The 15,630-nt window shown below is 33.2% G+C and overlaps 2 protein-coding genes and 1 long non-coding RNA gene across 15 annotated transcripts; all 3 read right to left on the bottom strand.

The window, feature by feature from the left end:
- Positions 1–5,862: 5,862 nt before the first annotated feature.
- LOC131643364 (uncharacterized) lies at positions 5,863–8,404 on the bottom strand. Its single transcript, XM_058913568.1, has 3 exons — positions 7,761–8,404; positions 7,163–7,510; positions 5,863–7,049 (listed from the first exon to the last, which is right to left on the bottom strand). Exons 1-3 carry the CDS (start codon positions 8,181–8,183, stop codon positions 6,429–6,431), a joined length of 1,392 nt encoding a protein of 463 aa, XP_058769551.1. The 5' UTR covers positions 8,184–8,404; the 3' UTR covers positions 5,863–6,428.
- Positions 8,405–9,898: 1,494 nt separating this feature from the next.
- On the bottom strand, positions 9,899–10,936 carry LOC131610909 (uncharacterized). Its single transcript, XR_009286692.1, has 2 exons — positions 10,859–10,936; positions 9,899–10,573 (listed from the first exon to the last, which is right to left on the bottom strand). It is a non-coding gene; the product is annotated as an uncharacterized LOC131610909 (long non-coding RNA).
- A 104-nt stretch (positions 10,937–11,040) lies between these two features.
- Positions 11,041–15,105, bottom strand: LOC131610872 (uncharacterized). Of its 13 annotated transcripts, none has more exons than XR_009286685.1 (12): positions 14,810–15,104; positions 14,589–14,668; positions 14,460–14,509; positions 13,959–14,211; positions 13,758–13,821; positions 13,620–13,652; positions 13,353–13,520; positions 12,821–13,110; positions 12,564–12,740; positions 11,909–12,099; positions 11,487–11,803; positions 11,041–11,206 (listed from the first exon to the last, which is right to left on the bottom strand). XR_009286685.1 is itself a non-coding variant. In XM_058882930.1 (4 exons), the coding sequence occupies exons 2-4, from the start codon at positions 13,047–13,049 to the stop codon at positions 12,053–12,055; spliced, it is 303 nt and encodes a 100-aa protein (XP_058738913.1). In that variant the 5' UTR covers positions 13,050–13,110; positions 13,353–13,751; the 3' UTR covers positions 11,909–12,052. The 13 variants fall into 13 exon arrangements, 1 of the variants encoding a protein (XP_058738913.1); XR_009286676.1 differs by having other exon boundaries at positions 13,758–13,830; positions 14,810–15,103; XR_009286679.1 differs by having other exon boundaries at positions 13,620–13,644; positions 13,758–13,830; positions 14,810–15,103.
- Positions 15,106–15,630: the final 525 nt, after the last annotated feature.

Below are 15,630 nucleotides of genomic sequence, written 5' to 3'. Positions count from 1 at the left end.
ATGTGAACGAAAAACTGCTTGAAGACCTTCAAGTTATGGGATTTCCACAAGCAAGAGCAACAAGAGCACTCTATTATTTTAGTTAGTTAGTTGGTTTCATGAAATTAGCTAACTTGGATATACACCTTAACAAATATATTTTTTCTTTACTAGGAAATACAAGCTTAGAGGATGCTATAACTTGGATGATTGATCATGAGAATGACACTGATATTGATGAGTTTCCATTGGTAATAGTTTTACGACATCAAATGCTTGATACATAATATACTTAAACAAATGATGTTAAAGGGTTTATCTGGTACGATTCGTCAAAAAATTATTATGTCAAATCCTGTCTTGGTAGAAAATTAATAAATTATGAAGCCAGTGGCAGAGATAGTGAAAACTTGCCCGGACTTCATATTTTTTCTGGTTCCGCCAATATATATATATATATATATATATATATATATATATATATATATATATATATATATATATATATATATATATATATATATATAAGTATTTGAGTTGGGGGATAATTGTTATGGAATTCCCTCTCTTTTTTATGAAATGTAAAGACCCAAATACCAATATAAACCACTCTTACATGTACTCATTTAGCATTTCATGTAAACCATTCGCATTTAAGCATGAACACAGTTCTGAGAGTAAAACACCATACAGTACAATTAAGTTAGAGTTAGATACTCTCTTTTTCAGTAAAAACGTAAACTAAGGGTACCACATAAATATGCATATCAAATGCAGGTCCACTGTCACACTCTAATAAATTTGTCTCCATCTTTGTGCATACCAAGAAGAGGAACCTTCCCTCTGCCGACACTCATTATATAATGAAATTTTCACTACAATGATCTTACTACTATTTTAAGTTCAACAACATTAATGTCTTCTCACGTTATGACTCTCTTTGAAGTGTTCACTCATAGTCAACCAAAGAAATGATGAAAAATTCTTAAAACCCTCCTGTTTTTCAGGATTATGCTAGGTGTGTCAGATAATTGATTGCATTAGTGTGAAAACTTGAAGGAAGTCAATATAGACTATAGAGTCACATTTTTTTATTAAATTTCGATACACTAGTTTATATTGCGATGAAGAGTAGCTTCAATTAGTATAACTATAACTATATATATATATATATATATATATATATATATATATATATATATATATATATATATATATATATATATATATATATATATATATATATATATATATATATATATATATATATATATATATATATATATATATATATATATATATATATATATATATATATATATATATATATATATATATATATATATATATATATATATATATATAAACTACTCGTGTTTGGAGGTCCTACTCCTGATGATAACAAGCAGAGTAGGTGAAAGTAGTTATTTATGCAAGACAAACTTGTTTGGTCCAAGGTTGCATGACCTGTACAAACTCTACTTCCATTGTTCACATAACTAAATCAAACGTTCAACTCAATTTGACTCTTTTATTTCATAAAGTTTATAAAACTTAAAAAAAAAAAAAATCAATTTTACTATGTGTACCCAATTTTATTATAAGTCACTTTTCACACATATATACCAACTTCAAACAATATTTCCAAAAAAAAAAAAAAATTCAAATTTTCAATCAAATACTAATGCATAATTAGTTAAAACATTTAAAAATCACAGGTTTTGAAGTGTAGGTTCATTTTTGATCTATTTTGCATTCCATTCCTTGTAGAACAGTTTGACTTGTCTTCAAGCTATCTAAAAAAGGACTGGTTCTACAGAAACCCTCGTTTAGCCAACAATTTCTCTGCAGGTGAGTCTGTACCAAAATCCAAGATTCATAAAAGCCAAAAATCACATAATTCTCATAAATAAATCACATAAATGACACACTGGTGAACTAAAAAGACACCACATAAATCACATAGGATATCAACTACCGCAAACAATACAATTTTAGAAAAAATAATCAAAATAAAGATAGCATATGAAAATCACAGAGATACCAAAAAATATGTGACTGGAACTTGTCACAGGGTACTGTTGGTTGGGATTTCGTCAGAAGGCAAAATCCAGCCAAGGGAGTATGAAAGCGGAGTCGAGTCGACCATAAACAATATATGGAGAAGTCGACTGGGCCTGAAGACAGAAGTAGTCGAGTGGACATGAAGAGTTGGGAAGTCCAGTACAAGAGAATGGCCCAATTGAAGCCAGTTCGCACGAAGTAAAGTAAGACGTGGGTAACCAAAATGTAGAACGTGGGTCCAATAGAGGAAGAAATGGGAAACTCTAAGGATACACGTTGCGTACAAAGAGACGAAGGCCTCCAAAAAGCAGTTACAATTTTATATAAAAAAAATTGTAAATAGTTGTAGGGGTGTTCAAACTTACGCAAAAATGTACGATATCACTCAAAGTAACCAAGCTACGAGCGAAATGAATCAAGCAAGGGCAGGGTACGTTTGAATCACCAACTTTCTTTCAATTTCAAATGTCATGTCATTTACCTTTTCTTTCTTTCCAAGTTTTACTAGTACTCTTTACAAGTTTTGTCCTTCTCTTTTTAAAGTTCTTTGAACGTTCTTTCATTGAAAACAAACGGCTTCGACACCGTGTCGAACGCTTTTACAACATAATCCACTTGTAACTATTGTTAGAACACTTTGAAAACTGAAGCGCTGGCCTGAGATTCCCTAGTCGATCTCGCAAAGTAACCTTTAAAAAGATACTAGCGTTGTTTACCAATTTCCAAGTAAACAGGTAGATAGCCAAAAGATAATGTCAAATATCACAAAATAGCATTAGTCAATCCAAAATGACAATAATTATCCAAAATGCAAATGTCATGATATGTAATGAAAAAAATCATGGTAAGTCCGCTACAAGATCGATAGAAGAGACATCAATTGTAGGATCAGAAATAACATCCGTAGGATATGGATCAACAGTTGAAGGATCTACGAAAAAACAAAAGCGGGACTATGAAGATGTTCAACAACACCTTTCAAAATTTCCACTACATCCAGGACACGAGTTTCACTTGATTTCATCTTGGTTTTGATTTCTTCCTTCATCTTCTCCCGGAGCTCTTCAGCTTCATTGGCTATAGCTTCAATGCGGCTCATAACCTGGTCTTCACGAGCCTGATTATCCGCCAAAATCCTATTAAACAAACCATTAAAATATGCTTTCGCATCATCAGAAAGCAACCCATTAGATGATGAACCAGCTTCTTTAGAGGAGCTAGCTCTCTTCTGCTGCTTCAGTTTGAAAACTTTGTCCTTATAAATCCAGCTACCATCTTTGTCCAATAAATAGTATTCCTTGCTCTTGTTCTTGTCCTAGTAGTAGCACATCAAACTAAGAGCAGTTGAGTCGACAGGCTTTAGTGTCTTGACCAATTCCTCTTCAGATGATGTGATACCATTCAATTCTAGAATAAACTGAATAAATGAGGAAAAGAATAAAGAAGTCTTCATAAATGTCCTACAGTGCTCAATTCTCTACATAATAAACTTAACCCAGTTGAAGTGGATATCACTCATAAAAGCCCACATAAAATGCGGGTATTTGTCGTCAACTCTCACCCAGTTGTGAAGCTTCATGTACAACATCATCACAACAATCTAATGAAGCATTCTCATTTCAAACTTCATATGTCTGATGTGGAAGTTTTCCATATTCAAATTGTCCCCAAAAACTGACTTGGAGATCTTCTTAACCATATTAAACTTAACGATATCCAGAGCACTTGTGGTGCAAATTCATCCCCTTTTGCCCACAAACCAAAATGTGTGTAAAAGTCCTTCAACGTGAATTTAATCAACTTGTTGCTAAACCGACATTCTAAACCTTCAGCAGTCACAGACAGATTAGAATAAAAATCTTTGACAAGGATGGGATCAAATTTCTAATCCAACTAAGAAACTTCAGCATCTTATGTTTATCTAGTAGAGCCAAAAATTCTTAGCTAAGTTGTTCATAAAGTATTCTGATTCAACAGGTTTCTTTAGAAAATCCTTAATATATGTTGTTTTATTTATATTTTCATAATAACTTTTTTGTATTAAAAAAATTAAAGATATATGTAATGTTAGTAAAAGAGAGAAATTTAAATTATTATTTTAAACTTTTAAAGTATGGAAATTTTGGTGACCAAATGGATTAAGTATTGTCAAAAATAATAGATTTATTGTAGATGATTATTTTTGTATTTCTTTATTAGTTTTTATATTACTTTTGATTAAAGAATATTTATTTTATATTCCATTATATTTATGGCTCTCCGTAAAAACTCAAAGAAATCGAATGAGGACAAATTTCTCTCGTGACAAGGATAAAGAATAGATTTAGGAGTGGGGACAGAGACATGGATGCATACTGAATCCCCCAGATCACACTCATCTCTTCCTATTGACATCCCTAAGTTTTAGGGGATTTGCCATTTCTTTTCCAAAATTTACTGTTTTAGAATATACAGTTTCCCTAACTAGGAAATAAAGATGGTGTAGTTATAGGTTATAAGGTCTTGGACAAAAATCGGTTGCATTGTCTACATCATTGAATTAATTACATTAACATCTTAAAATAGTAAAATAGATGAAGAGAAAGCTACTGGACTTGAATCAAGCATGATTGGGATGGATAGAGAGTCAAAATTTAAGTAAGGCAAAGGTCAAGCAGCTATCAATCTATTTTTTCCAAATCTTTTTTTGTGGACAATGTCACTTTGAAATAACACGTTGCGAATATTTTATGATGTTTATCCTAAGGGTAGGTTTGCAAATAACTATCAGATTACTATAGACAACGCAATTCACATGGCATCCAAAATGGGCCTAACAATATAAATGCACATACACAACATGATCCAACTAACCCCATAAAGGAGGAAGAAGAAGAAGTTGAAGGACTTTAAAATAGATGAATTTAGTGAGAAAAATATAAAGGTATTTGATATGAATGATCAAGAAAGGTAAACGAAGGTGTGTGTGGTTACATCACTTGGGAGTTTTGAGGCATCGAACCTCGTGGCCATTCCATAATCACGCTTTAACAACATGTGCTTTCATCACATACCAAACCAATTTTACTTTATTTATTCATTCATTCATTCTCAATTCCTTCTGGCTTCCAGTCACTAGTACATTAGTTTTTTTTTATTAAAGTTTATATTCCCAATTAGGCTCATATTTTAATCTTACATATACTCATTTGACCAAGACTGGTAAAAAAGAGGGAAGTTTACACACGTATTCCAGGAGACAAACTATTTTTAAGAAAGCAAAGAAGCATCCTACATCTATAATATTAACAACTCTATTATCTCACACTTGAGACATGTATATTATATAATACTCCATCCAAAACGGAATTATTTTATCATATGATATCTCTTTAAGAGTCTCACATAATATAATCTAACATCAGACAGTATATAAACATAAACATATAATTATATGCTTATAAGAGAGCCATTTCCACCCTATAAGCCGATTATAAACCGATTTTATAAGAATGAATTATAAGAGAGCCATTCCAGTTCAGCTTGTTGGACTATAAACCGACAATGACTACAATTCAACTATTCAATTCAGTTTTTATAACATTGATACATAAAGAGACCACAGTTACCATAAATACTCAATCGAATCTCAACTTTCCTAAAGTTTTAATAGGGTTAAAATGGTAAATACTTAGACTTCTTACCTATTTACGCACAATTCTCTCCATCTATATGGAAAAGAAATAGTGAAAAGATAAAATAAAGATAACATATACTACTATCAAGAGCATTCATTACCCGACAGCTTCATTCTCAGGAGATTTGACAAAAAAAGAATCATAACACAAACGGAAAGATATTACTGATATTAGAGATGTTGGGCCAGTACATCAATGAAAACTGAGTATTGTCTCAGTATCAAAAACACCCTCCTTACATTAAATTTTCAAACACAGAAAGAACTTCTACACCTCATAGAAGCTGTTAGAGTCAAACTGGCTTTGGTCAGTGGCAGGCTCTTTAATATTACCACCACCGACACTGAACTTAGATAAGTTGCTAAGTAACAAAAGTTTAATGGCTCTACTATACCAAAGCTTCATTCACCTTCCCCCTCATTTATGGAAGGTAAACTAAAAATTTAACCTCCATTTTGCTCTATTCCGAAATGGAAACCGAGCTCCAACACCTTTGTTGGTTTCTGCATGAGTATAAATATTCACTCAGGTCTGCATAACACCTGTGAATTTTTATGCTCTATTTACAGATTATATATAGAGGCATAAACAAAAAACTTCCACAAAGAACCGAATGAAACCCCTACTCTAAAACCTAAACGTTAGTAGTCAAAATCTAGTGACTGCTGCTATGAACAATTGCCTTGAATTGATCCTCTACTCCAATCATTAGATTTCCATCTTCCACATCATCTTGTCAATGCTGCACTCGTGTGATTTCTCCAGTGCAACAACTTTGGTCCGATGTACTCCTCCAAGTGAGTTCTTTCCTCTTTCATCCTGAGGAAGTTCACAAGCTTCACTGACAGAGCCTGTCTTCAAATCGGCTGGGGGAATGAAGCAATCTAACGAGAGACCTGGAACATTGAATGCAACCTCTTCAATTGTCCAGGCTTCTTCCATTTTCGTTTTGGTATGGCTCATGGCCATCTCCCCAAACCTGAAAAGAGTAACTACAGAATGCCCGGAGTGCGCAATCATAATCCCCTCCACAGGCCTGTAATCATCAAGGAATGAATTGATGGTAGTTTCCCAATAAACCGCATCACCTCCATTAGATTGGATGCGGGTCAGATGAGAATCCTCTATATGAACCAGAAGTCCAGTTTTCTGGCTAAAGTAGCCAAATAAGACATGTCTTATAATCTCAGCAGGACCCTCGCTCCGAGCCTTCAATGTTTCTGGATCAGTACAGAGCTTAAGAATGAAGCAATCTTCTCCATTGATATTCTTCTCTCCAATGCATCTGGCATCAGCAAACATGCTGGCAGTGGTTCTGGGATCAAGCCCCTAAAATAACAAATACAAAAAAAATTTAAGACTATAGAAGACAAAGAAAGCAACATGCTAAAAATTGAAATAAAAGGCACATGTACAGAAAGAACCCAGAAACAAATATTAACCTGAAGTGCGCGGCGCAAAGGCCTAACAGGTCCCTTTGCGGTATGAGCACCAAGCCAAGGAGTATGCCTCCAAACAAGCTTCCCATTGCATCCCGCATGAACCTTACTTCCCCCAACAGAAAGCTCAACATACCACATATCAGGATTCATCTGCCATAGCACAAACCCACCAGACTCCGCACACCTAGAAGCATTCCGATTCTTAACCACCCTAGTCGCAGTTTCAAATTCAGAAGCCACCATTTTAACCTTCCCCATAGCATACGCATTTCGTATCGAGCTCTGCAATTTCTGCCCTCCAGACGCCGCTATGTATTGCTGCAATATATACTGGGCAGACGATGTTTCCTAACAGTACCCATGGACAAAAAAAAACACATAAGAAATTTAATAAAATCTTATATTCCAGCACTATCTATTTAACAGCTTTAACAGATTCTTGTTTTCTCTCTCAAAAACTAAATAACAACATCCATATCAAAACATATAAACACATTTTCATCAAACACCTTACATGCACACAACAAAAGCTTAAACTAGAAACTACAACCTTCAAACTGAATAAACAGAAAAAAATTCAGAAAAATGTGAAACTCACGATTGGAGTATCCTTGATGCTGAGATGAGGAAGCGGGTCAGTGGAGCAAACATGAAACGGAGCCAATGGAGCAGCCATTACACCGAGCAGAAGTCTCAGATCAGACCTCTTATACGAAACGGAAGGAGCACGAGAGAGTTGATCCTTCATCCAGTTACCGAGACCCGACCCGATTCGCTTTAGATCCCCGTTTTCTGAATCGGGTCCTTCAATTAACGGCGTTAGGGTCTCCCCTAACGGCCTTAAACCCCCGGATCTTGCGTCCGGGTTGTGGTTCGGTTGGTGTTTCTTTCTGGTGAATAGACCGGACATGGGTGAACCGGTTCGGGCGGGACTGGTGGACCGGGAGCGAGAACGAGAAGGTGAAAGGCCGCGAACTACTTCTTCTTTGAGCGCAGAGAAAAAACCCTGTTTCTTTTCCATTGCAGGGAGAGAATAAAAAACTAGAGAGAGAGAGTTAAGAAGCTAGGGAAGTTTCATAGATACATAGAATAAAACAAGAGAGACGGTTATGGAGAGAGTGAGAGTGGGGTGTAGAAGGGAAAAAGGGAGTGAGTATAGTAAAGTGTGAGGAGTGTGCGTTAGTGGGGAAACGGTTTAGAGAGAGAAAAAGGAGAAACGCGGAGAGAAAGAGAATGGTGTTTGCTGCTTTATGGGAGGGGTGAAAAGGCGTGGAAATATTTTATTATTTATTTGGGATTATATTTATTAGGTTGTCTTTTTCTTTTATTTGACTTGACTGGATTATTATTTATTAATGAGTAATGAATTGTCTTTGATAAAATATATTTATTGCTATAGTTGTATAAAAAATGTTTGTTTTTTTTTTTTTGACAGAAAAATGTTTAGTTGTAAGTATAGAAGTTTTGAGTAAATTTTAGTTTTGCTCAAATTAATTTATAATAACTATTGTTTTTAATATAATATATTTAGTTACTATAATTGTTTGTACATAAACAATAATCTTTAGTTACTATAGCAGTTTTATAGTCATAACTAGTAACAAACCCGTGCATTCGCACGGGTTCTCGTACGGTACGCGCATTTGTTTTAGATGAATATTTTTTAATAGAAAAATATCGGATACTCGTGAAAAAATAATAATTGAAATGTATAGAAAAATATCTGATACCCGTGAAAAAATAATAATTGAATGTATAGAAAAGTGTCTGGTACCCGTAAAAAAATAATAATTGAATGTATAGAAAAATATCTGGTACCCGTGAAAAAATAATAATTGAATATATAGAAAAATGTCTAGCACCCGTAAAAAAAAAATTGAATGTATAGAAAAATATCTAGTACCCGTGAAAAAATAATAATTGAATGTATAGAAAAATGTCTAGCACCCGTAAAAACATTTAGATCAATAAAATCATTTTATAAAAAAAAAACTTAGAAAATTAACTAAAATGACATATTTAGAACCTTGCAGAAATTGTGTCCGCACGAGTTCTGGCGTGGATCCCCGCACGAGTTTTGGTGTGGATCGCGAATATGTCAGCAGTTTATCATGAGAAATCAAATAAATTAGAGAATGTTAAAATATTATTGGGAAAAAAATAGACTGCTAGATAATTGTATAGGTTTTTAAAAACTTCTATTGTTAAAAAAAATATTAAACACAAATTTATAAAAATACAATCAAGATAGATTTTTACCAAAATAGTTTATTATTTATAAAATAAAGACATATTTTTAAAATACAATCAAAATTGTCACAATTTTTTTTAAAAGAAAGACATTAATAATATATATTTTAATTATTCATATATTATCTATTTTTTTAAATTAAAAATAAAATATTAGATACATAAAGCATTAAAAAAATAATATATTTTTGTGTGTGTTTGGATTCATACATTATTTTAAATATATTTACTTTTATTTTTTGTAATTGTACAAAAAACTGTAATAAATCGTGCGTTCACATGGTATTTGTGTGTAACATGGGCGTTCACATGAGTTCTGGTGTGGGTTGGACCGTGTTTATCAAATACATATAGTCCAAAGTGAAAAAATCGAAAAGTGTTTTCATATGAAATTGAAATCTAAATGTTTTAGTTGTTTAAACAAAAATAGTAAAGTGAAAAAAATTCAAAAATAATATATATTTAGAAAAACCCGTATCAAACAAATTGATACAAAACTACTTGTCGAGAGCTAATCCATGATGGTTTTTAATACAAAGAATAATTTGATGAAACAGGTTCCATTGTATTTTTATTCACTGAAGACAGAAGAATTATACATAGCTTTTACATTGCTTTCCACTTACAGCTGCTATTCAATTCATATATCACCATCCAATTTAGAACCTTTCAACATCATTAGCTGCATTTGTAAGTTGTAACTAATTGAACTGTTGTGTGGGAACCTGCCTTCAATGCTAGTATTGTTAACTTTGATTGGATTCAAATAAGCATGAATCTCAAAAACAATTTACTTATGGACCCTGATTCGTTGCAGCAAGATAATAACGCAATTGTTGTCGTTGGCCAATATTAGTCGTTAGATAGAGCTTTGAAGAATCGAACACTGATTTCTGTACGGCTTTCCCCGTTAATCCAAACATGAAATGAACCGTGAATAGTATCTGGTGGCTGAGATAATATATCAAGATGAGTAGGACCTCCTTCTCTTCCAACAGTCCCTCCTCTGTCGTGGAACATCGTGAGCTTAACACCGAACTCAAGTCAGGTAGGTTCACGCCTTAATAAATAATTAGGTATCATCTTAAGATCCGACAGGGCATTAGTGATTTAGTTCTCTATATTGTGAGACTTCTCATCACCAAAAGCCAAATCAAAGATCTGCAAGTAGTCATCAACAAAATGCACATCAAGGCCTTCTTTTACATTATGTAACAATATTATTAGAGTTCTCATTGAAATAAAGTGCATCTACAGAATATAATAACATTTCATAATTTGTCATTACATGGGAAATAGAATGCATCATGTTTGATCTATTTTTCAAGAGATGGTTAAATATTGTACATTCAATAGCTTCTGCTTTGACAAACTGGCCCTTCAATGCAATCAAATGTTAAAAAATACCAAGATTATCATAGACAAATAGCTACTGGAATATAGTACCTCAGCAGGTATAACATCTTGGCAATTGGAATCTCGAGCAGACTTCGCTTATACTCAAACAAAACTGGCCCCGAACCTGCAACCGAAAAATTACCAAGATTGTCACACCACAATAAAAATCCAACCATAAACCATTCTCTATCACTTAATCTTATAATCTTCACCATGAAAACTTGCCTCAAACAATATGGTTTAAATCACTTCAAATTGATATGTGATAAATGAGATTCACAGAATCCATTTGATAAATCTGGTTTATATTTCATGCAGCATACAATTTACGAATCTGATCCGGGCTATAATTTACGGTTATGATATGCGGCATACAATTGGTATCAACGGAGTCACCTGTAGAAGTAACAAAAACAACTATTAAAAGAACCGAGTAAAGAAGGACAAAATATAAAAATTCAAGAGATGGTAACAAAGATAGAAAAAAATCTCCAATGAAGACGTAAATACAATGGCATCAAACAGACCAGCAGACGTAAATTCACCCAACTATTTTGCACACCATTTGCAGTTTTCAAGTAGGTATTGTTGTAATAATGATTCATAAAAATGTTAAAATAGTACCATATTTAAAATCATAAATAATGATTCATAAATATGTCTGCTATAATAGTACCTATTTAAATTTGACAGCATAATAGTTTGGAAAAAAGATGATTGAACATGATAGCCAACAAACTAAACTATCAGCCAAACTATCAAGCTCTTACCCGCCATCAACGGACCAAAGTTTCATCGCATCACTGAACCGAAGAGAACCAACCAAAACAGAACAGCAAACGGATGATTCTGCAGAAGCCAACTATAAATTCCAACCGAAAAACAACGCTTACAATCAAACAGAGACCCTGCAAGACGTGAAACGAAAGAGGCTAAAAACATTGACACACTAATTCACCTGCACCTGCACAACCTAATATCATCCAGTCTTTTCTGCAAGATGTACAAACATGAATGATATGTCAACTTAAAGACTACACAAACATGATGTGGTTATGCATAGTTTGGTTCAACATAAAAATGTGACGTAAACTTTACGTTGTATCGAAAAAATGAATGGGACTGCTGATCTGTTTTGCCTTGAGCAGCAACAACTTTCCTTGCCATGTATTTGGCTTTGGTTGTATCCCGTTTGAATCTTCAATTCCATCGTTTTCAATCACGTTTGAACCTTCAATCCCATCATCCTTTCATTTCAGCCACAATCCTATCGATAGAATCAAACTTACCTGTTATTAAAATAAAAAACATTATGAAACTAATATAAAACATATTGAGATTCATTCAACAAAATCGTTTATGAAATTTAACTATAGAAACTAATATACTACAGGTTGTAACTGAAATTAACCATGTACTACATATTCAGATTCATTTAACTATATATGCAATGCAATCAAAGAAAAACCAAGCAAAACCAGAAACATAGGAAAACTATTATCATCAAACTGATAGCATAGCTTCACAACCAAGCAAAACCACCCCAACAACAAAAGCCAGTGGACGATTATCAAACTAATAGCATACCTTGTACAAACAGTCCATTTGACATAACAATGCATACCATAACATAAGCGAAAAGAGGAAAGAAACCAGTTGAAACATTTTGTCGAACACATGATGCGCGTGAGTTGCAAAACGTAGACAATAGTACACAATCAAAACCTAAATTGAAGTAAAATATTTCAGATACCTATGTTATTCTCCAGTCCATGTTGTTCTTTTATTAGTCTCGCTACGACCACCATGTTTAAGTTTCGAACTAAACGAAATTTCATTAGAACAATCCAGTTCAGAAAATGAACCACTATTGACCACCTATCTCTTGATGTAGCTCGGAACCTCAATGAACAGAGAGAAAATGTACCACCTGCACAATCATACATACATAAAAATCTTCGAAAAATTGAAAAGGAAGTTCAAATTACTTAACCTCTCCATTATCATCACCTCTAATAACAATACGTGAGAAATGGGGGATGAGTTTATTAAGCCACAGCAGAACAAAAAACAATGGCACATAGAAGAGGGTGAGATGAAGAATTTAAAATGAGACTTGCTCCTTTTGTTCTTGAAAATAATTCAAACAAACCACACAACCTTTGATACTTCGACGATCAATGCCGCCTACTCCTTTTGTTATCAGTACTTCAAGTACCTCATAGAAATTCATCAACATTTAAGTTGTAGTGCTCCCCACAGTCAGTAGAACAAAAGTAGGCCACTGAATCTCACTCAACCTGAAATGTAATAAGAACACAACACTAAGCAATCTCCCAAACCATGATTTTGGTGAAGCAGTCAATAAAATAAATAATTTCTACATAAAAAATTGTTGTTCTCTAAACAGAATAACAAAGTTATCTTCTCAAAACAAAATTGTTACAAACATTAAAATGAAATAAGGATAATGGAAACAACATTGGTTCAAGAAAAGTACAAATATCAATGTTATACGAAAACCTTAAAGTTAAACGCATACCCGGTGAGATCCGAACATTCAATTTTTTTCCAGAATTATAGCTTTAGCAAATATCATCGTAACACGCCGTGATTTTGTAAACTCATCATGAATGAAACATAAATTCTGCAGCTCCAACCAACCTATAAAGCTTCAATTCTCACCTTCAATCTCTTCATTATTCAACAACTGCAGTGCAACATAACAATACATTGCACAAGTTTAGAAACATTCATCGGTATGTCTCAAAAGTTGCACTTCTAAAAAATAATAATAATGCTTCATAACCTTGCAAATATGATCTAAGAGGTCTCTGTCGGACTTTGAGAAGTTAGCAAAGGCACTCCCAAAATCATTTTCCAGTCTCAAAATCTTAAAATAGACAGGCTATGGAAAAGATAATTATATTAGTCAAGTAGATTTTACCTGGATGCCGGTGTGAATGCAGAGATAAGAATCAAACTCGGTTAGGTGACAGTTTTTGTATTACCTACAGTTCCTAATAGTAAAATTCAAATAAAAAGAACAACCCGATAAATTAATTTGTGTGTAATAAAATTTAAGGAACACTACAAAGGGATAGTTGTTGCTATAATCCAAATGTGTTTATCAACAACCATAACGAACCTGCTCCACGAATCCAAACCGGTACCACAATTCTGCACCTGCAATCGATGTTCGAAAATAGAGTCAAAATAATAGTTCTTCAGGAAATAACAAACTCACGTTCTTGTCGAATACCACCCGTTCAAAATGCTCTTTGGTTGTTGTTGTTGTCACTGCATGCTCTCAAACATATCGCCTGCTTTTATCGCCTGCTTAAACTCCGTCCCCTTCGATTTCCCTTGCTTCCCCGACGAAAACTCGCTAGAAAAAGGACCTGAAGAAAAGATCGACAAAGGCGATAACACCACACCAGCAACCGACCCGTTTAGACCTCATAAAGTTGGAAGAAACAAAATATGAAACACAAATTTAACTGATATGTCACAGCAAAAAATTAGTGAGTTCTATTCATGTATCTTAAAAATTCTTAATAACAATACATATCCAATAATATATTCATCTACAAAAATCAAATATAAGTTAAAATTAAAAATTACAAAGTCACTCCAGACTAACCATTACCTGCTGTTTGAGTTATCAATCAAAAGGACATACTACTCCAAATTTAAAATCTGCACATATAAACAACATTAGAAGAAAAAAAGAGAAAGTTGAAATCGAATCTGTTTCAGAATAGTATTCGTCACCCACCGCGAACCAACACCGACATAGTGCAAAACCTACTCTTTCAAACCATCCATTTTTTCCTCGGACAACCTCTTTGCAAGAACCTACAAATAACCATTGATTCAAATACCAAAAAAAAAGAAAATCCTAAAGTTAAAATTTCATAACTTTCAAACCTACCATTATATCACTGACAAAAAGTAATGTAAAAAATCAAACTTGTTAATCCAAAAAGAAGAACATACCTAAAAAGCAGAAAGAGGAGAAGCAGATCCACCGAGCAACGATTTTCACTTCGCCGAAATCATATGTCATTCGGAAACGCAAAAATTATTTAGATTAGGGATTATAGTTTTATCTCAATGTTAGAGAAAGAGAAGGAAGAGAAAGAGAAGAAGGAAGAGAGGGAAGAGAGATAGAAAGAGGAAGAAATTTGAGGAAAGGATGGGTGCAAAGTTTGTCTTCTCGAGAAAAAAAAAAGGAAAAGGAAAAAGTGGTAGTTTTGAAAGGAAGGAAAAGAAGGAAACACAAGTGGAAAATTTGAAGGAGGTAGAAGACCCTATCCACGTGTCAAGTGAAATTGCAAAGAAGGGTAAAAATGGTTTTTTAAGAACAATCAATTTTCTTATATTATAGATTTTAGTTTTGCTAAAATACTTATAGAAAGTTAAATACATCTTTTTGTTTAAGAAAAGTTGAATATATTTATAAATAAACGGTAGTGTTTTCAAATATATATGAAATTATAAATTAACAATATTTGTATTATAATAAAAAATAAATTTAGCAAGATTGAATAACTAATGATATGATCAATGTGATAAATTAAATATAACAAAAGAAAATTTTAGAATGATTGAATAACTAATATATATGGTCAATGTGATAAATCAAATATAATAATTCGTAAATATTTTAAAAATAAAGACTCGAGAGATTTTTTTTAATCAATGATACTTAGATTTAAACAAAAATAATAACCGTACAAAGGCGATCGCAACCGATCCAGTCCCAAAGACACCAAATCACAAAGATCTAAGTGTATACTAATATAACATCAATCTAG

The sequence above is a fragment of the Vicia villosa genome, linkage group LG1 (assembly GCF_029867415.1).
Source record: "Vicia villosa cultivar HV-30 ecotype Madison, WI linkage group LG1, Vvil1.0, whole genome shotgun sequence".
Lineage (NCBI taxonomy): Eukaryota > Viridiplantae > Streptophyta > Magnoliopsida > Fabales > Fabaceae > Vicia > Vicia villosa.
Note: the sequence above shows the minus strand (reverse complement) of the source record. Positions and strands in the feature narration are given on the sequence as shown.

Coding starts and splice junctions, on each gene's coding strand:
- LOC131643364 (XM_058913568.1), bottom strand. CDS start 8,183: ATGGAAAAGAAACAGGGTTTTTTCTCTGCGCTCAAAGAAGAAGTAGTT. Junction 7,511..7,760: donor GCATCAAGGATACTCCAATC/GTGAGTTTCACA, acceptor GGGTACTGTTAG/GAAACATCGTCTGCCCAGTA. Junction 7,050..7,162: donor CTTTGCGCCGCGCACTTCAG/GTTAATATTTGT, acceptor TTGTTATTTTAG/GGGCTTGATCCCAGAACCAC.
- LOC131610872 (XM_058882930.1), bottom strand. CDS start 13,049: ATGTTGATGAATTTCTATGAGGTACTTGAAGTACTGATAACAAAAGGA. Junction 12,741..12,970: donor TGATCGTCGAAGTATCAAAG/GTTGTGTGGTTT, acceptor ATGATTGTGCAG/GTGGTACATTTTCTCTCTGT. Junction 12,100..12,563: donor TGGACTGGAGAATAACATAG/GTATCTGAAATA, acceptor TTTTAATAACAG/GTAAGTTTGATTCTATCGAT.